A 23,090-nucleotide genomic window follows, 5' to 3' on the forward strand; every position below is an offset into this window, starting at 1 on the left:
CCTGCTCCAAAAACTTTAACCTGGTCACTCATCTGGAAAATCTAGGTCAGATCCAGCATCCGAAGCAAGTGTGGTAGTGTCCATCCCTAGATGCATCATCCATGCAAGTTTGGTCCAGGTAGGGCTTATAGTTACTTGGGAATTGACCTGCTCCAAAAACTTTAACCTGGTCACTCATCTGGAAAATCTAGGTCAGATCCAGCATCCGAAGCAAGTGTTGTAGTGTCCATCCCTAGATGCATCATCCATGCAAGTTTGGTCCAGGTAGGGCTTATAATTCCTTGGGAATGGACCTGCTCCAAAAACTTTAACCTGGTCAATCATCTGGAAAATCTAGGTCATATCCAGCATCCGAAGCAAGTGTGGTAGTGTCCATCCCTAGATGCATCATCCATGCAAGTTTGGTCAAGGTAGGGCTTATAGTTACTTGGGAATGGGACTTGCTCCTAAAACTTTAACCGGGACGCCGACGCTAACGCCGACGCCAACGCCGGGGGTATAGCATAAGCTCATCTCGACTTCGTCGAGGTGAGCTAAAAAGGTATGTATTTATGCACGTTTATATTCTGTTGATTTCTTTGAAGTATGCCTTAACAGTGCTGCGGTGCACGCGCATGCAATGCTAAAATTTGCAATATACTTGGTTAACTTCGGGGAAAATGTTATTAAATTCTAAAATGCATAGAGTTTGCCTTATTAAATGAAGTTCAAAAGGAATAAAGCACCAGAAGGGAGTTGGGGAGCGTTTGGGGAACATCTGTAATGGTTCCCATTACAATTAGCCCTAGTTTATAGTTAATTTTAATTAAATGCACGAAGGGCTCTTGTTTACTTGTCGAATGAAAACAATTACTTGTGTACACGTCTAGCTTTTTTGCTCCCATACTACACAATGCTCAAACAAAATAATATTTTCAGGAGATAATTAAGATGTTAAAGAATAACTTTTGTATTGGAAGCCACATCGATATATTATTATTTTTGAGTTATTAAATGAAAAATTTCAAGGGCTCTAGATTTCTAATTTCAGGGACCAGCCCCTTTTTGATGGTGTCAACTGAAAGCGCTTGAAATTATGCATAACTTTTATTCTACATGTCTTAACAAAATATTTTTAGTTTAAAAGATACAAAGGAAAATATGTCTAAATTTTTTCTCTTTTAGACAATCTAATTTTTTACCCCCATCTAGCGGAAATCAAAAAACAAAAACCAATGTGCACAACTACAATGTTTCTTCTTTTCAATTTCAATAGTATTCGTTCTCCATCTATTATAGTCTTGGAGCCTTTGTCTGGAAACCAAAGCTCCTAAAATTTCAATCAAAGGGGAATAACTCATGAGCAGAAAGGAATTTCTGAAATGTACTACAGTATTTTTAAAAAAATGTTATGTAAAGTCTAAACTCCCTGAAAATCTAAACAAAATCCATTGAGAAATAAGGAAGATATGAAGCTTCAAAGTTTGCATCTAGGGAAAAAAAAGAACTAGATGAGATCTCATTGCAAGCAACAAGTGGTCTTCCGTCTGATTTTTCGATAAGATAAGATGTGATTTTGACTAAGATATTTGTTAAAAAATGATATAAAGATTTCTCTCCTTAGATTTCATTCTGTAGATTTATATAACATTATCTTAAACATCTTTTGTTCAATATTGCTCATCAAAATGTTTCCCCTTTTCGAGATATAAAGCGTAAAAGATTTAGCATTCTGGTTCCCTCTGTATATGAGTGAAAAATTCTTGAATGAGATGTTAAACAACATACCTTATGGCCCTAATTACATAATAGAAGATCAAACATTTACAACATATTGTTGCATATTGTTACATTCAGCATTTTTGCTTCAGTAATTTATGACAAAATATTGACCATTAAAGAGTTATAGATGAAAGACTTTTAGCCCCTCTGAGCCCCTAATTTGAGGGGTCAGCCCCTTTTTCTTGATATCAAATGAAAGGTCTTGTGATTTTGAAGATTTTTTGTTCAACAACTACTCAGAAATTTCTTTTCCTTTTCAAGATATTCTGAATAGAAATATTTAGGGGCCAGTCCTTCAATTCCTTAATGAGGCCCTTTTACTTCAATTGAAAGGTTGCATATTATTTAAAACATTATCATGAACATCTTTTGTTCAATATTGCTAATCAAAATATCCCCCCTTCTCAAGATATAAAGCGTCAAAAGATTTAGCATTCTGGCCCCTTTTGGCCCCTTATCACGCAATAAATGACCAAAATCTTGTAATATATTGTGGCGAATCGTTAATATAAACATTTTTGCTTTAGTAATATATAGCAATATTGATTGTTAAAGAGTTAAAGATGAAAGTCTTTTGGCCCCTCTGAGCCCCTAAGTTGCGGGGTCAGCCCCTTTTTCTTGATATCAAATGAAAGGTCTTGTGATTTTGAAGACTTTATGTTCAACAACTAACTAGAACTGTCCAAAAGGGACAAATACCCCCCGCTGGGTTTTTCAGAGAAAGTACCAAATCACTAATGTTTTCTAGATGTAAGAGGTGTTCACAATTTCCTTAAACATTTACAGTGAAAATTTAATTACTCATTATATTTTTTTATACGTCTGTCTGAAGATGGGACGCATTATGTTATAGCGTTCATGTTCGTCCGTCTGTTAGCTTTTTCATGTCTGACTCATAACTTTAATACTATTAGGCCTAGAATTATCAAACTTTGTCAGCTGATACATCTAGGGTAGAAGGTGTGTCGCACATTAAAACCAGGTCGCTCTGACCTTTAATAAAGACGCTATGGCCAAATATGGAAAAATCATAACTAGAAAACCATTAGACTTAGAATCAAAAAACTATGTCTTTTAACTTTTAAATTACACAATCCTAAAAGATGTCAGAGTATTGCAGTATCTTTATTGAACAAGATGTGTTTGTGAAACACTGATGCCCCCGTATGGCAGCTTATGGCGAAGGTTAAAGTTTCTTCATATGCAAGTCAAAATCCAGGCCAAAAGATAAAAAATATTGATACCCAAAGAAAGGTCTTGTCTCGAGGAATACACCTGTGAAATTTGAAAGACCTAGATACAACTGTTCAAAAGCTATGGCGAAGGTTAAAGATTTTTAGATAAAAGTCAAATGTCAAGGTCAAGGTCAAAGTGGTTGGTATCCAAAGGAAAATCTTGTCACGAAGATTACATATTTGAAGTATGAAAGCCCTAGCACCAACCATTCAAAAGTTATGGCCAAGGTTAAAGTTTTTCAAAAGTAGGTCAAACTCCTAGGTCAAGGTCAAAGGGTCAAAGTGGTTGGTATCCAAAGGAAGGTTTTGTCACAAGGATTACATATGTGAAGTATGAAAGCCCTAGCATCAACCATTCAAAAGTTATGGCCAAAGTTAAAGTTTTTCAAAAGTAGGTCAAACTCCTAGGTCAAGGTCAAAGTGGTGGTTGGTATCCAAAGGAAGATCTTGTCGCAAGGATTACATATGTGAAGTATGAAAGCCCTAGCTCCAACCATTCAAAAGTTATGGCCAAGGTTAAAAGTTTTTCAAAAGTATGTCAAACTCCTAGGTCAAGGTCAAAGGGTCAAAGTGGTTGATATCCAGAGGAAGGTCTTGTCACAAGGAATACACATGTGAAGTTTGAAACCCTAAGCACCAACTGTTCAAAAGTTATGGCCAAGGTTAAAGTTTTTCAAAAGTAGGTCAAACTCCAAGGTCAAGGTCAAAAGGTCAAAGTTGTTGGTATCTAAAGGAAGGCCTTGTCAAAATGAATACACATGTGAAGTTTGAAACCCCAAGCACCAACTGTTCATAAGTTATGGCCAAGGTTAAAGTCTCATAAAATTTTGCAAAAGTGGGTCAAACTCCAAGGTCAAGGTCAAAAGGTCAAATATGATGGTACCCAAAGAAAGGTCTTGTCACAAGGAATACACATGTGAAATATGAAAGTCATAGCTCCAACCAATCAAAAGTTATGGGCGAGGTTAAAGTTGACAACAGACAGACAAACGGACAAACAGACAAACGGACAAACAGACAAACAGATAAACAGACAGACAGGACAAAAACAATATACCCCCGGGATCTTTCGATCCGGGGGCATAAAAAGTGTTAAATCAAGAAAATACTAGTCTTATTTTTTTCATTATTTTCTTTACAGCAATCTGCAACATCAGAAATTCCACCTCTCCCATGGGTGTAATGATCAGGCATGGGTCAAGGAAAATTTTGATAGTAGAAAATTGCATGTCAAATTAGAGACAAATTAATGAGTTTAGTATGAGGAGATAACTGGCAGAGCATCTCTGATCAAGCAAATCAGTCTCTTAATTAATTGCTTTTGTTGTATTGAATTGTTCTTGTTGGCTAGTCTTACTTTCAAGATAAATTTGATGTAATTAAAACTAATTTGATATTGTATATAATAATTAAAACTTATATGATATTGTATAATATAATTTAAACTAATTATTTATTGTACATTTTTTATTTGAATTTTTATATCTTTACAACAAATTGCAGACTGCCTTGTCTCGCTAAGATGTCATTCGAACAATTGAATCTAAACTGTTTATGATAATTTAACAATATTTGATGGGCGTATCATGCTGTGGTGGGGCACTTTATTTAATGAATGAAACTAAGGTGCAGCCTAATAAAACATCAACACTAATAATTACAGTGTTTTTTATTACATTGAAAAATAGTTTGCAACTATCTGCCATCTTTGTGAAACATGACACTCTGCAAATTGATTGTTGAAAAAAAAAATATCATAATTAATTATAGAAAATCAAATTGATTTTAATACCTTTATATCAAACTCATTTTAAAAATAAAAGGCTGGTTTTAGTAACTATATATTTTGACAGACATAAATTACAATTAAGGGACTTAGACAACAGAGATCTTTATTTCTTTCTGCCCAATTCCCCTGAGATACAGATAAGACCTGCTTGATCAGAGATGCCCTAACAGCTTCCCACACTGAACTCATTAATTAATCTTTAACTGGATGCATGTCCACTCATTACTCCTAAGGGACAAATGGATTTACACTATCTGCTGTGTAATGTAAAAACTGTTTTTAATACTTTGTGGGTTTTTTTTTAGTTCTAATGAGTAGTTTTAAGCTGTAGTTCACATTTTTGTACAGATGTTCTAGATTCTATGTCTCAAACCTTAGACATGAACCCGAAATGACTAAGTCAATAAAAAAAAAAAAAAAAAAAACACCTGTAAAATGCAGAAAAATTACCAAATAATGTTGAAAATACCAGGTGCACATCTTCATATGGTAAATAATAAGTGTACAAATTTTCATACAAATCTATGCAATAGTCTCTGGGAACAGATCCAGACAAAACCACATAATAAAAATGAAAAAAACACCTGTTAAATGCAAAATAATTATCCAATCATAATGAAAATACCAGGTGCACACCTTCATATGGTGAATAATAAGTGTACAAATTTTCAGACAAATCCTTCCAACAGTTTCCAAGAAATGGTTCGGACAAAATCTCGTCTACAGACAGACGGACATGCTGATTCCAATATACCCCCCCTAAACTTCGTTTGCGGGGGGTATAATCAGAAATTTCTTTTCCTTTTCAAGATATGCTGAATAGAAATAGAAATATTTAGAGGCCAGTCCTTCAATTCCTTAATGGGGCCCTTTTACAACAATTGAAAGGTTGCATATTGTTTAGAACATTATTATGAACATCTTTTGTTCAATATTGCTAATCAAAATATCCCCCTTCTATAAAGCATCAAAATTTAGCATTCTGGCCCCTTTTGGCCCCTAATTATGTAACATACGATCAAAATTTTATAATATATAGTTGCAAATTGTTAAGATGAACATTTTTGCTTCAGTAATTTATGACAAAATATTGATGATTAAAGAGTTACAGATTAAAGTTTTTTGACCCCTCTCAGCCCCTTATTTGAGAAGTTAGGCCTTTTTTTTCTTTATATCATGTTAAATATCTTGCACAAATATTGCTCAGTATGTTTTAACAAAATAATTATAGCTTAAAAGATATGTAGGGATGTCAACGAATAGTCGACTATTCGACCATCAGTCGAATGGACCGACGATTGAATAACGAAATGACATTCGAATAAATAAATTCAATGAAAGAGTGATAAAGAGATGGAATTCTCATCCTAAAATTGAGAAACCGGTTTCCTCAGACACAGTCAATAAGATAATTTTCCTCATTAAAAACTGCTGGGTTTATATGTAGAAAGTACAGTAATTATAAATGCTTTACTTCCTCGAGTATTATTTGTCAATTAATGTGTTGTTTTTGTAATAAAATTATCTCGTTATACTGCGCTTTCTTTATAAAATTATTAATTGGACTTGATCTCATACCATGTATCCATTATAGCCGTGACATGTTGGGACACTAAGATAATTCTTATAAAATTAATATTCTTTTATATATTTTAAAGACATTTTGATAGTTGATACAAAAAGTATATTCAAATATTTAACAGTACAACATTATCACATATTTACCGTGTGTGTCCCCCCCCCCCCCCCCCTCCCCCCCCCTCCATCATTTTAATAAGCTTTAAAATATATATCATACTGTCATTTTTTATGCTTCCTAAAAACCGACTTTACAGATCGATTTATGAACATGATTGACGGGGAAATCATACATTTCAGGTCCATGTAAACATCTGTGTGTAACATTTGATGTTACTTTTTAATAATTTTAAGAAAAGGGGATTTCAGGTTAAATATGTCATGTACCATTGAAGCCTGAAATAAAATTTTACTTTCCGAACAAGTTTCGAATATATTCGACTATCATTCGAATAATGCAATCGAATGTTCGACAACAGAAAATAAATATTTTGACATCCCTAAAGATATGATACAAAATGTTTCGAAAATTCACTCATGATTCCTGTCCTAAATTTCTACCCCTTGCAAGCTTCCATACTAGGCACTTCTGGAAAATTTTAAAACCCAGTGCACAATGGCAACATATCCTCTATCATCGCTGAAATTTTCAGTGCTCTAGCTTAGCCATTTTTTAGTTCCATAGCAGACAAGGGGGTCCTCTGAATTTTGATTAAAGGGCAATAACTTCTGACAGGAAGTGAATTTCAAAAAAATGAGAAAAAAGTATAAGGTTCAGATAAAGATACATCTTCCCTGTAATTTTCAAGTAAATCGATTGAGCCATCTCTGAGAAATCTTCTGCACAAAAATTGTAAAGAAAAAAAAAATAATAATAAAAGATAAAAAGAAACAATAGAATAATAGAATGGTCTTCCGTTGGAGACAGAAGACCCTAATAATAAGAATAATCTTAACCAACAGAATCAGTAGAAGGTCTTCCATTGGAAACAGAAGACCTTAATTATAACTTTCTTGTTTGTGTGTCCAGTCTTGTCTGTCCATCATACAAAAACAGGTCTGATGCTTGTGTGCACATGCATAGAGAGTAAAATAAGCAAATATTTGATATAGGCATCCTTTGTATTTCTTGATGAAATGCTCTGAAACTCAGAAGATGAAGACATATTGAACATTTTCTGAATCTCAGACACCTGATATCGCACTACAAACAGCGGACTTGTGAACAAAAGACAACTTACGGGGAGTGTATACAAATACGTTTTTTAGCTCACCTGAGCTGAAAGCTCAAGTGAGCTTTTCTGATCACCCGTTGTCTGTCTGTCCGTCCGTCTGTCCGTAAACTTTTCACATTTTCAACTTCTTCTCAAGAACCACTGAGCCAATTTTAACCAAACTTGGTACAAAGTATCCTTGGGTGAAGGGGAATGTAAATTGTTAAAATAAAGGGCCAAGTCCCCTTACAAGGGGAGATAATCAAGAAAAGACAAAAATAGGGTGGGGCCACAATAGGGAATCCAAGTTTTACATTGAAATATATAAGAAAAATGTTAAAAAATCTTCTTCTCAGAACCACTGGGCCAGAAAAGCTGAAACTTATATGGAAGCATCCATTGTTCAAATCATGACTCCCGGGGGTAGGACGGGGCCACAATAGGGAATCAAAGTTTTACATTGAAATAAATAAGAAAAATCTTTACAAATCTTCTTCTCGATCAAGAACAACTGGGCCAGAAAAACTGAAACTTAAATGGAAGCATCCTGGGGTAGTGAAGATTCTAATTTATTCAAATCATGACCCCTGGGGGTAGGGTGGAGCCACAATAGGGTAATCCAAGTTTTACATTGAAATATATAGGAAAAATCTTTTAAAATCTTCTCAAGAACCACTGGGCCAGAAAAGCTGAAACTTATGTGGAAGCATCGATTGTTTAAATCATGACCCCCGGGGGTAGGGCAGGGCCACAATAGGGAATCCAAGTTTGACACTGAAATACATAAGAAACATCTTTAAAAATCTTCTTCTCAAGAACCACTGGGCCAGAAAAGCTAAACATTTATATGGAAGCATCCTGGGGTAGTGTAGATTCTAAATTGTTCAAATCATGACCCCTGGGGGTAGGGCGGGGCCACAATAGGGAATCCAAGTTTTACGTTGAAATATATAAGAAAAATCCTTAAAAATCTTCTTCTCAAGAACAACTTGGCCAGAAAAACTGAAACTTATATGGAAGCATCCTGGGGTAGTGTAGATTATAAATTGTTCTAATCATAACCCCTGAGGGTAGGGCGGGGCCACAATAGGGAATCCAAGTTTTACATTGAAATATATAAGAAAAATGTTAAAAAATCTTCTCAGAACCACTGGGCCAGAAAAGCTGAAACTTATATGGAAGCATCCATTGTTCAAATCATGACTCCCGGGGGTAGGGCGGGACACAATAGGGAATCCAAGTTTTACATTGAAATTTATAAGAAAAATCTTTAAAAATCTTCTTTTCAAGAACCACTGGACCAATAAAGCTGAAACTTATTTGGAAGTATCCTGAGGTGGTGTAGATTCTAAATTGTTCAAATCATGACCCCCGGGGGTAGGGCGGGGCCACAATAGGTATATTAAAAGGGGGGAAATCTGGTAAACAACAGTTATTCAGGTGAGCGATGTGGCCCATGGGCCTCTTGTTAACATTTACCTGAGAATTTTCTTTCATTATCTCTGATATCTATCAAAACGAATAAATTAAAAACAATTAAATTAAATAGGTCAGAATTGTAGAGATTAAAAATAGTTCGTTCTTAGCACATTTTGCAAACAATTGAATTACCACATTTATTGATCATAATAAAATATGTGTATCTTTACATAATATGCAATGGTGGATTCAGATGGGTAATGGGAAATGCAACCCCCTCCCTTTGATTTTGGAAGAAATAAAAAATAATAAATGAGGATTGTAAAGACAAAAATATATAACAAAAAGTACATTGCTAATCTGACTTTATTGAGTGATTTTAAGAACTCAAAATTTAATGAAAGTAAACAATGAAGAAAGATTCTCTCTCCATTTTTAAAAGATAAAATACTCGATATAGATAACACTTGTACGTGCAAAAATTCTGAATTATTTTTAGCACATTAATTAAGCCACTTCTTGGTTGAATATAAATTCGCGTATATATATACATTTATATGGAATTAAAAGTTTCATGTTATTATCTCGATAATTCAAATTGTATTTTTATCATGGCCATGATGTAATTACAAATTCGGTATTAAAATTCATCGATGCAATAATATTTATATGTTTATATTAAAAAGGCTGTCTTTCAAGATCCCAGAATTAAGAAACTTCCTGGACCCCCAGCAAGGTGTCAAATTCAAATTTTACCTGTACCCAATGGAAACCCCAAGCAGGTGGCCTCAGATTCCAAACAGGTATCCTGACTAATTTACATCACACTTTACGCGGCTTTTCCAACAAGAATGTAAATGTTCAATATTTTTATTTTTTTAGAGGTAACATGCTTATGAATTAAAGTTTCAAATCAGTAGTTATATGTCAAAGCCCAGTGCTTGTGCCCCTTTACAATATCTGGATCTGCGCCTGATATGTGAAGTACGGAATAAGCTGTATGTGATATGTTATTTACGTTCAAGGCACCGATAATGTTTTATAGTCCAAATCTATTTATTTCAAGAGAAAGTACTTTTTTTTAAAATTAAATGTTGTATGTCCACTAACAATTCCTTAAACAAAATTCATCATATAATATTTGTGACATGACCGGTAATGTTTTCCTTTGAAGTTCACTGTACAATAACTAAATTACAGAACAGTTTTTAGTGGGCGGTCCTTATGCAAATGACCCCAACTGTACAATAACTAAAATAGAGAACACTCAGGGTATCAGGGTAAATCAAATTTATTTTTAGAAATTAACAAACAAAATGACTAGATTTTTATCTCGTTACAAAATAAAAACTCAAATAGAAACAGAGAAAAACAGTAAACATTTTCTTTATACTGTTGACAAATATCACTTCATAGAAAAAGTAAAATTGCACATATTAAACAATGCCGGCATAGAACTTAACTCCTTGAATGGTTCACGCATTGCGGATTCGTTCCTGGTTTCATTGCACAGGGGTTTGTCGACACCTAACTGTAAATCACCATGGAAGTGCTTGGAAGGCGGGTCATCATTTTCAGGTTCCAATGGCCTCTTCTCAGATTTACGTGGCGGATCTAGAACTTGTGACACTTTTTTTAGCATTCCCAAGCTGCAATATTTGTACTATCTCACTGCATTGGATCGATGTCCGGTCCTTTTCATAATTTCTTGCTCAGGGACTCCCGCGATGTACATTTGAGTTGCACATGTGCGTTTTCCGCTATGATTTGTGAAATTTCCAGACAAGTCACCTTTTTCTGCTATCACCTTCATGAAATTTTTAAGTTTGTTTATGCCGACGTTTTGGTGAGAATAACGAATTTTTACATCTCCCAGTGGTGGCAGTGGGCACCGATAGAACGATCCCCCTCCAATTGCCTTTAGATACGCATCGAAGAAATCAATTATGCATCTTTCTCCTATATAAGTAAACAAAAACTAGTTTTCATTTGAAACACAAATTCAACCAACAATAGAGAGAGAGAAGGGGGGTTTACAGTTGATAAACAAACATAATACATAGTTCTAGCACCAATTTTCGCTGTTATTTCAAATTGGAAATGTATTGAACAAAACGGCCATAAATGGAGAGAGAGAGAGAGAGATAGAGAGATTTTAACATACCTGGATCAGAGTAGTGTTTTTTGTTCTGAACATTCAACTGGCCTAATCCTCCTTTATAAGTCTTGGAAGATCGTCCCACGAACTTAATATATTTTCCATACTCGTCAGCGCCGATGAAAAATTGTTCAGCTGTCAAACTATGGTGCTCATCACATCCTCTGAGCCCAAATAATATGCTAGCATAAAAACATTGTCAACTGCAATTGTTCTCCGTTCTCTTGTCCAAAGACTCCCTTCTCCCACAGTTTCTCTTCCTGTTCCGGAAGTATTGGGTCTGCACGTTTTATGTCACAGCCAAGTCCTTTATCAATGAGATTTCTCATTTGTGCATCAGCAATCTTCTGAAATCCAGCGAATTCTGTATTTTTCTCATCCAAAAAATTTTTGTCATATATTCCTTTGTCTCGTAGGTGCCTTAACAGTCCACATAATATCAGATAAATTGATTTCGGTGGGTACTCCGTCCCGTCCTTTTTTCTCATTTCTACCACGAACCTTTCAAGCCAGTAACCCATTTCTTTGGAGTCCATAACATGAAGTTCAGGAATGTTTTCATCCCTGTTCTCTCGCCATTTCTCGAATACATTCATTGCCCATTTCGTATTGCTTTTTGTGTTCCCATTCTCCTGGTCGGACACGAGTTTGTTTAGCTCTTCGTCTGTTACCGGCGTCCTAAAGCGCGTAGAATTTTCTTCATCCTGTATCTCGGATTTGACGATAGGGTTAGTGTCCATACCTAACGTTACATCAAAAGCGCCATAATCATTCGCAATTGCATTTTCTTCTTTCAGATTCAGCGATAAATCACATATTCCTTCAAATGCTAAATTTTCATTCTCTAAAGTTTCGCATATCTGAGATAGTGTAATATCGTCTATATCATTGTCCCACGCAGCAAGAATATCGATATCCATTACATCCATATCCATCTGACTTCCATTGCATCACCATCTAAATGATTCTCATAAGCACAATTCGCGCTAGCGCAAAATGCATTGTGTTTTGATTGGTCACTTCGTCAACTTAACCTTTAACTTTTTATACTTTATTCAAATTAGTTATCATTACAAAATCTGATTTGCTGTAAAATTACACAGATACAGAATCTTCAAAATCTAAAAAAATAACCGAACTGTCATGTCACAAGTCATTTAGAATACTCGTTTCTTATTGTATGAGAGATACAGGGCGGGGTGCGGCTCGAGCTAGCGCTCTCGCCTTAAGCCCCGCCCTGTATCTCTCATACAATAAGAAACTCGTACTCTAAATAATACATATTATACAGTGACCCCATAACTTACTTTGACAGATTTTTTCTTATTTAAAGATCATGCGCTCATTAACGTACCTATATCAAGATGCAATTCCTTTACATTTTCTTAGTTCTTTGAGATTTCTGCTTTTTATTTGTTGTTGGGAAAATGGTGCAACTGGAATTAAACAATCAAACAATCTCTTGGGAAAGGGGGCAAATCATTATTTTAGGAAAAGTTGGGGAAGGCATCCCCCTTCAATACCACGTGCGTGTGCACACTTGTACAATATAGAGTAGTGTTAATTGTACAAATAAGAACGAAATGTGATTATCGAGTACAATTAATCAAGACTACAAAAATTATTTATATTATTCACTATTTGATACGTTCCCTTACGTGAAAAGTCCGCTGTCTGAAGTCAACTGTCGGATGTCTGAGATTCCAAAAAATGTTCACTAGTAGTATAGACAAGATTACATGGTCAAATTATCATGAACTCATTTGTATGCTTCGCTCTGATTGGCTGAATAAAGAATATCAATAACTCACTTGTTTTTTGACAAGAAACATTGAAATTTATGAAGTATTTATATATTATAAAGTTCTACAATATGATTATTATGGAAATTCTTGAAAATGTGCGCATGCACTTGTGCTGCAATTAGATTGGCTGAAACGTTAAATGGCTATAACACCTTTATTTTCAACAAAACAAAATGAAATTTAGAATAAAGATTGGTATAATGGGTTCCTACATATAGCTACTATCAAAACGTAATGCAAGAACATGCATCCATGTGTACTGAAATCTGATTGGCTAATACTTTATAGCTTGCATCTCTCTTACTATTCAATATAATTCTTTGGAATTTAAGACATTGGTATATATTGCAAGCCACTATAAGAATATATATATATGTGATAGAAAATATGAGCAAGCACATGTGCTGAAATCTGATTGGATTAGGTTGTTAGTATTCATAACTTTCTTAGTTTTTAACGAAAGAAGGGAAAATTCAGAGTATATAAAAATAATACAAGCTCCTTCATTTTTCAATCATCAGAAATGAATACACTTACATGCATGCATGTGTGCTGATTTCTGATTGGTTAATATTCATGTTGCTTTAACTTTCTTAGTTTTCAGGGAAATTCTTTGAATTATAAAATGGAGCTCTTTATTATGGCATTCTTTGAGATGATGTATATGTATATGTAATTTTCGAAATCATATGCATGCGTGTGTACTTTAATCTGATTTGCTTATACTCATTGCGCTATATGTGCACTGTTATTTCTCCAACAATACTTTTGAAAAAAGTTGTTAAAGTGTATAATAGAAAGTTTTGCTTAACTTAATGAAGCTTATAAGGAATGGGACCCCAAATGGAGTAAGGGAAGAGTTTAGGGAACATCTGTAATGGTCTCTGTTGCAATTAGAACTAGTTTTAATTTATTATTAAGTCAAAAAAACCCTTGGCACATTTCAATAAATGTGCATACCAGGGTATGTTGTAAAAAGTAAACATAACAAGCAAATTCAAAGAATTTTGTGGTCCCCCACTTTTGGTGTCTTAGTAGATATGATGCCTTTATTTATGGCATATTGTAACTGTCTTGTTTGTGTGTATGCATAAAACATAAATTATTAAATTAATAACAGTTATGGCAAAGCTTATAGCTTTTCAAAACTACATCAAACTTCAAGATGAAGGTCATGAAGTCAAATATCATAATACATTCCAAAAAGTCTTGTCACAAGTAATACATATGTGAAAAAAATATATGAAAGCGCTATCCCTTCTGGAGCATCAAGGTTATGTTCAAGATTAAAATTAGGTTGAACTTCTAGGTCAAAGTCATGAAGTCAAAAATGAAACTTTTCTGAAAGGTGTTGTCATAGGTAATTTATATGTAGAAATATGAAAGCCCTATCTTCTCATAATCAAATGTTATTTCAAATGAAAAATTAAGTTGAATAAGACTGTGGGTTAAACTTTAAGGTCAGGGTCACAAGGTCAAAAACAAGAGGCCCATGGGCCACATCACTCACCTGAGCACATTGGCTAGGGAAAAAAAAGCAAAAATCAGTTCAGTATTGAAAGTTTACTGGGGGGGGGGGGGATTTAAACTAACTAATGATGCTTTCATATCAATATAACAAATGGCTTTTCTGTTCTTGAGAAAAAGATTTTTTCCTATATATTCCTCTGTAAACTTTGATCATCCATTGTGGCCCCACCCTACCTCCGGGGGTCATGATTTGAACAAATTTGAATCTACACTACCTGAGGATACTTCCATATAAATATGACCAATCATGGCTTTGCTGTTCTTAAGAAGAAGATTTTAAAGATATTTTCCTATATATTTCTATGTAAAACTTTGATCCCCCATTGTGGTCCCACCCTACCCCTGGGGGTCATGATTTGAACAAACTTGAATCTACACTACCTGAGGATGCTTCCATATAAATATGACTGATCATGGCTTTGCTGTTCTTAAGAAGAAGATTTTTAAAGATATTTTCCTATATATCTCTATGTAAAACTTTGATCCCCCCATTGTGGCCCCACCCTAACCCCAATGGTCATGATTTGAACAAACTTGAATCTACACTACCTGAGGATGTTTCCACATAAGTTTCATCTTTCCTGGCCAAGTGGTTCTTGAGAAGATTTTTAAATGATGCCATTATTTTTTCACTAATTCCTAATTATTTCCCCTTGAAAGAGGGCATGGCCCTTCATTTGAAAAAAAAACTCAAATCCCCTTTACCCACCGATACTTTGTGGCAAGTTTGGTTGAATTTGGCCCAGTGGTTCTCGAGAAGAAGTCAAAAATGTGAAAAGTTTACAGACAGACAGATGGACAGATAGATGGACACTAGTCAAAAAGTGATCAGAAAAGCTCACTGGAGCCTCTGGCTCAGGTGAGCTAACAAGAGTATACAATAGGAAATTTCTTGAAACAGGTAATGCACATGTCATATGTAAATGCCTTATCTTCTCTCAATCAAACGCTATCAGCAATTTTCAATTTTTTTTAAAAATTAGGTCAAACTTCAAGGTCAAGATCATGGGATTAAAAATTAAAGAACATTTGGAAATGCTTGTCACAGGCAATGCATGTGTCAAATACGAATGCCCTGTCTTCACTCCTTCAAAAGTTTGGAATACTGATAAAATGTTTGAAAAATTAGGTCAAACTTGAAGGTCAAGGTCATGGGGTCAATTATGATAGCACATTCGGAAACATTTTCACACAAGTAATGCATTTTGTCAAATATGAACACCCTATCATATCTCGTTCAAAAAATCATCAAAGTTAAAATTTTTGAAAATTAGGTCAAGATCAAAAAGTCAAAAATTATAGCATGCTCCAAAATGTCTTGTCACAGAAAATGCACATATCAAATATGAAAGCCCTATCTTTTTTCAATCAAAAGTTATAAGCAAAGATGAAATTTTAGTAGGTCAAACTTCAAAATCAAGGTCATGGGGTCAAAAATTGTCAAATATTTGGATGGGTTTTGTCACAGGTAATGTACATGTGCAATATGAAAACCCTATCTTTTCTCATTCAAATTTTATGACCAATTTAAAGTAACATTGAATTTTTTGAAAAGTAGGTCAAACTTCAAGGTCACGGGGTCAAAAGTCATAGTATATATGGAAAGGTCTTGTCACTGGTAATGCACATGTCAAAAACGAAAGCCTTATCTTTTCTCAAGATTATAAGATTATATTTCTGAAGTAATAAGCAAATAAAACTTTTGAAAAGTAGGTCAAACTTCAAGGTCATGGGGTCAAAAATCATAGTATATTTGGAAAGGTCTTGTCACAGGTAATTAACATGTAAAATATGAAAGCCCTATCTCTTCTCATTTAAAAGTTATGACCAAGGTCAAACTTTTTGTGACAGACAGACAGATGGACAGACTGACAGACAAATGAGATTTAATGTCCCCTCATTTTCATGAAAGTGGGGGACAAGGAGTCCCCATTTTATTGCAATTAGAGTAACATTTTAGTGATAAGCTTCTAATTGTATCAAATAATCATATTATGTTAAAAGCTCATTATCAGAGGGTTTGAGAAAATGAGGGTAAAATACTTAAAGAAAGTTTTTGGACTTCCAAATCATTTCAACTTTCAACACTTTATACAACCATTCCCCACAATAAATTGAAGTCCAGGCTTTTTGACATCACAGACAGCTGCTTTTACAATAAAAATGGAACTCGTAAATATACTTACCTTGTCATTGGTCATTTACGGAATTATTTTGTTAAAAAGCACTCTAATTGTACACACAAGTACACTGAAGTTGATATTAAAAAGATGCTTGAGTTTCTGATCGACAATATCTATGTAGTTGTCGCCCGCGTGGCGCAGTGGTTAGAGCATCTGCTCTAGAGTTGCAGAGTAAGTTGATCCTTATGTCGTGGGATTGAATCCCACTGCGGGATGTGCAGACTGGCCCTTCGGATGAGACCATATAAACCGAGGTCCCGTGTCACATTAGGTGCTGGCACGAAAAAGATCCCTCACTGTTCAATGGCCCCGAGTGCCGAGTAAGGTCAAAATATGTAGCCCTCCACCGGCAAGTGGTGGCGACTCCAAATGAATGAAAAATTCTCAAGAGGGACGTTAAACAACATACAATCAATCAATCTATGTAGTTTTTGAAGATCAGGTCTTCCAACAATCTGTTGGATTTCCCATGGCAACCAATTGCGCACCCTTATTAGCAGACCTATTTTTGTATTCATATGAAGCAGAATTTGTTCAGAAACTTCTACATGAGAAGAAGAAAACACTTGCTGTGGCTTTCAACTCGACATTTCGATATATCGACGACGTATTATCAATTAACAATAGTTACTTTCATTCCTATTTCAACTTGATATATCCCAGTGAGCTTGAAATAAAAGATACCAAAGATTCTGACACATCTGTTTCATATTTAGATATTTTACTAGAAAAAGACGTTAATGGTGACTTAACAACAAAGCTTTATGATAAACGTGATGATTTCAACTTTTCAATTGTCAACTTCCCTTACTTACATGTGTGTATCAATATATCCTTATCACCTGCATATTGGGTTTACGTCTCTAAGTTGATTCGATATGCAAGAGCATGCTCTACCTATGAACAACTTCTAAAATGAGGCAAGCTATTGACAAACAAGTTGATGAAACAAGGATATCAACAGTCTTGTTTGAAGTCATCTCTTGGCAAGTTTTACGGTCGATACAATGACCTTGTCAGCACATACAACCTATCATTGAGTCAAATGCTGACTGACGTTTTTCATACTAATTGTTAGACCATTATTCATACACTGAACTGTCTACGGATTTCTCCGTTATTACCCGATCATTACAAGGAGCACACAGCGGGTGTGACCGATCGGTAGGGGATGCTCACTCCTCCATGGCACCTGATCCCACCTCTAAATTTTTAGGTCCATGTTTGCTCTGCTTCAAATTTGTATCGTTTCATTGTACTTTCGAGATTGAATACTGTTCGTTATCTTCATATTTCATTCAACATATACATGGCATTCAAGATATCTGTGTTCAAGATACCTAAGTTCAGCTGTATTATGTGCCTACTTCATCCATTAAAATAATTAAACTTTGACAAATAGAAAACATAAATATAAGATTACACATAGTACAGTGGCTTCCATTTTATCGGATAGCGGTTTAACGAATATTTCGGCTATTTCAATATAATATCAGAGCACAAAACCATTTCTTATATATTTATTAATAATTTCACCTGATATTCTGATGAGAAAATATTGGAATTTCGTTTTATCCGATACAAAAATTTGGACTATCATAGTGTTTTTTGATAATCAGCACCTTGTTCACACCTCCAACTTCGTATGTGAAGCCTTTGTTTACACAGTTTGACACCAATTACCTTGACTGGCTTGAGTACGACAATGAGCGGATTAGTTACGCCTGGACGCACACAGGCACCTTACCTGTGTCAACAGTGGGCATAGTAAATAGATATGTTTTGATTACAGTTGTGGTGATCAGCTTGGGTTCAATGATGCACTTGTTAATTATGACAATTATTTGCAATTTTTTTCGGCGTGAAATTTTAATTATTGAACTGATTAGCTTGTGTATGACAATTTCCTTGGATAATGAAATAAACCTATTCAATCATTTAACTTGGTCAATTGGCTTAATATTTATTCACTTTTCAGTGCAAAATTTATGGTAAAAATCACAAATGGCCCGTTCTATAAAAATACGTCTCAAAATTCATACCATCTTTCTCCACATGGCTCTCAAAATCTCTCTTCAGCAGACAAGAACGAGACTGGTAAACTCACACACAGTATAAAATACGTAACCGTATTAAAGAAACACATTAAACGAAACAATTACATATATTTAATATTTTTGTTTATTTTTAATTTACAATCTATCCAGGGAAAAATAGTTTACGGTTATTAGTCAAGCATTTAGTCTACTTCCGTTTCCAAAATGGCGACCATCGAAGAAGGAATGTAAACATGTGCTGAAGAAAGATGGCAAGAACTATCAAAGAATATATTCTATATGTCAATTTATTTGAAAAAAAATTTCATATTAAATTCATAAGTAAGTGAAATAAATAATTTTTAGTAAAGTCATTAAGTAAACGTGTCAAAAGAAAACGAAAGTGCAAGCTTGAAATTTGCTACGATATATTATCAATACATGTAGCTCTATACATCTATCTTTGGACTCGGTATGGAGCAATCGGCTATTCTAATTTTCGGCTATTCGGATAAAACTAGGCCGACAACTTGACTATTCGATAAAACGGGAACCACTGTACTACTATTTGTTTTTTTTTCTCTTTTAATTGTTAAAGGTTGCTTATAAAGCATCTAGACAAAACGTATAGAAAATATACCCACTCTTTCTTGAATTTTAGTTGGAACAACTCTAGGACTTTTATCTGTAGCTTGATGTTGGCCTTTCTTTTGAATTATTGCCTGCAACATCCAATGAAGAATATGGGTATCATTTAGCAAATGTTATCATATTGATTCATATAATGTAATTTTTGTTTCACTATTTTTCACATGAAATAATGACTCATACCTGTATAGCAATATTTTGTCGAACTGGTTTCTTTTCTACAAACAGCACTTCACTGTCCACTGAAATCAGAGATTTTTAAATAGCTACGATTACAGTCAAACATTGTTATCTTGAACTCAATGGGACCAAGAAAACACTGAGAGATATCCAAGGATTCAAGATACTCAGGGTATAAAACTTAAAGAATAAGTGGTTAGACTTCAAAATCACTTGGTCATATCCATGGTATTAAGTTTTGGTGTTTAATGGTGTTAAAGTTACTGAAATTCAAATACAGGATGTTTCAGAAAACATGCAACCATTACCTTTCCTCACTTAATTGATATACGCACAGAATCATATAAAAGTTTTATTCTAAAAAGGCTTTAATTTTTATCAATAACAAGAGATTGAGAAATAATTACCATTTGAAATAATTATGATGTCATATTTGACATCATTGAACAAGAGGCCCATGGGCCACAACGCTCACCTGAGTACTGTAGATTCCTTATTTTACGTGAGTACTTAATATCGCGAAATGGCCCAAGGGCGTCAAATCGCGAGAACAATCATTCGCGAATGGGTGATTTATCTAGAGATTTTACATACATTAAAGCACCATAAAAATAAAAGCGAGTAATTTTATTTCGCGAAAAGTGCTTCTCGCGTAATTACGCAATAATTAACTCCTTGCATATATTTAGAAATCTACAGTAACTTTGGTCTTGTTGTTTTTCTCCTGATTTCCCCCCTTGTAGTACTTATTTTGGCCCCACCGTACCCCCAGAGGTCATGATTTGAACAATTTAGAATCTACACTACCCCAGGATGCTTCTACATAAGTTTCAGTCTTTCTGACCCAGGAGTTCTTGAGATTCATCGATTGATTGTATGTTGTTTAACATCCCATTCAAGAATTTTTCACTTATATAGAGACGTCACCATATACCGGTGAAGGGCTTCAAATTTTGACCTTCACTCTGCACTCAGGGCCATTGAGCAGTGAGGGATCTTTATTGTGCCAATGCCTGTCATGACACAGGGCCTCAGTTTTTAAGGCCTCATCCGAAGGACCCGAAACTTTCACTTCAAAGTGCTGAGCGCATGGCGAAGGAACAGTTGCTACCCATTTTATATCGACTTACGTCTGTCGCGGCCGAGATTTGAACTCACGACCTCACGAACGAGCGCTCTACCGACTGAGCTACCGTGAACGGTCCGAGTTCTTGAGAAGAAGATTTTTACTACATATTTCAATGTAAAACTTGGATCCCCTATTGTGGCCCGGTCCTACCCCAGGGCTCATGATTTGAACAATTTAGAATCTACACTACCCCAGGATGCTTCCACTTAAGTTTCAGCTTTTCTGGCCCAGTGGTTCTTGAAAAGAAGATTTTTAAAGATTTTTTTTCTACATATTTCAATGTAAAAATTGGATTCCCTATTGTGGCCCTGCCAGACCCCTGGGGGTCATGATTTGAACAATTTAGAATCCACTCTACCCCAGGATGCTTCCACATAAATTTCAGCTTTTCTGGCCCAGTGGTTCTTGAGAAGAAGATTTTTTAATGACCCCACCCTATTTTTGTCTTTCTTGATTATCTCCCCTTGGAAGGGGGATGGCCCTTCATTTTAACAATTTAAACTCCCCTTCATGCAAGGATGCTTTGTACAAAGTTTGGTTAAAATTAGCTCAGTGGTTCTTGAGAAGAAGTTGAAAATGTGAAAAGTTTACAGATGGATGGAAGGACAGACGACGGACAATGGGTGATCAGAAAAGCTCACTTGAGCTTTCAGCTCAGGTGAGCTAAAAACAGATGATTTCATTTTTGATAAGAGGCAAACATCAGAAATTCTGAAACTGTTTTATCAAAGAATGTATCCAGTTCTTGTGATTAGGACAATAAAGATGAGGTATCCAGAATTCAAAGATCTTATTATGATAATTAACATTATGGATGTTGTACAAAGTTGTTAAAAACTTTGAAGCTTATGGAACATGTCAAAAGTTGTTGATTAAAGAAAAGGAAAAAATTGGAAGAACAGACAATTAGAACACATGAAAACATAGAGAATGTCAGAGACTTGCATAAAATCCTTAAATACAAAAATTAAGTTTATGAATTATTTATTTTATGCCTCTTTGAAACTAAGAATTGTAACTACTTCCAAATCCTTAAGCCTCATTGTGACCTTTGGGTCAAAGGTCAAGGTCAAAGGTCATTAAAAAAAAAATCTTTATTTTCTATGCTTTTACCTGATACTGGAGCTGGATGCATGTCCTAACTTTTCCATTTGACCCAAGGTCAAGGTCAAAGGTCAAGCTCATTTGGTGAATTGCTATATTTTACACATATATAAGGAATTTCTTATGTTTTTAAATGACCTTGACCTTTGACTTTGACCTATATTTCAAGGTCAAAGGTCAAGTATGCCGATGCAGTTGGTCCCATGTCTCTAGGATACACCGTTTTAAAAAAAAGTTCATGAAATGTAAGCAGCGAAAACTTTCAGGGACAGTAACTATAAATCTTTTCGATAACTTATGAAACAAAAAATCATTCGGAAGAAAAATAATAATAATAATAATAAACAGAACAATTTCAATAGGTCTTTCCACAGAAAGGTGGAAAGACCTAATAATAAGAAACAATAGAATCACTATAAGGTCTTCCGTGGAGACAGAAGACCTTAAGTAGAAACTCATTGCGAGCAATGAGAGGTCTTCCGTCTGGTTCTGAAAATAAAAACGAAAATTCAAGCTGAAAAATTGATAAAAGAAATTCAGACACTCTGGAGATTTACCCTGGTCGTCAGCATGAAAATCCAACGTGCTAACCATTAACCATTCACTTTTTTACATCACTTCCTGTCAAGACCGGAAGTAATGGCAACACACGATTTTCATACGATGCTAATAAACTGATGACGGACTATCAGTCCTGAAAGTTTCAGACTTCAGTCGTTTATTTTTGCTGAGCAATTGCGAGAACAAATTCTAATTTTGAGGACAGGAAAAAACGCGACCGGAAGTGAATTTTATAAAAAATCTCTGACAGGTCTCTAGACATTTGCAGTATCTACATGTATTAAGACATTTCAATACTTTTTCTATAAGCGATATTTATGAGAAAGTTAAATATCGAAATAACGTTTTTTATATCCTAAAACCGGAAGTTGACGTATTTGTTTCTGGTGGAATCTAACATATTTCAAAACAGCTAAAGAGATGCAATAAGGTGATGCAAGTTTTAATTTAAAAAAGAAAAGTTGAAATTTTTGATTTCTTTGATCACTTCCTGTGACGACCGGAAGTGATGGCTGACAGTTTAACCCAAATGCTTTTGACTACTCTTCAAGGTCTATTACTCATATAAGTTTGGTGTCTTAATCTCTTACTGTTTCTGAGATCTCGCTCAGATATTTTCTCATTTTGAGGACAGGAAATCACGCAACCAGAAGAGATTTTTGCAAAGATATTTGACGTTACTTTAGACATTTGCACTCTGAATAACATGTCTAAAATTCATTTCAAATACTTTATCTATAAAAGATATTTATGGGAAAGT

The 23,090-nt window shown here is 34.8% G+C and overlaps 1 protein-coding gene across 1 annotated transcript in view; it reads right to left on the reverse strand.

Annotated features, from left to right (window-relative positions):
- The window catches only part of LOC133192081 (uncharacterized), a 506,856-nt gene that overhangs the window by 230,971 nt on the left and 252,795 nt on the right, over positions 1 to 23,090 (reverse strand). Inside the window, exons 17-18 of the mRNA XM_061327935.1 lie at positions 19,540 to 19,598; positions 19,353 to 19,430 (exon numbers count right to left, since the gene is read on the reverse strand). Coding sequence (XP_061183919.1) covers positions 19,353 to 19,430; positions 19,540 to 19,598 — 137 coding nt within the window. The remainder of the gene's footprint in view (positions 1 to 19,352; positions 19,431 to 19,539; positions 19,599 to 23,090) is intronic.

The sequence above is a fragment of the Saccostrea echinata genome, unplaced genomic scaffold (assembly GCF_033153115.1).
Source record: "Saccostrea echinata isolate AGI-Se365-2 ecotype Australia unplaced genomic scaffold, CSIRO_AGI_Sech_v1 ptg000025l, whole genome shotgun sequence".
Taxonomy (NCBI): Eukaryota; Metazoa; Mollusca; class Bivalvia; order Ostreida; family Ostreidae; genus Saccostrea; species Saccostrea echinata.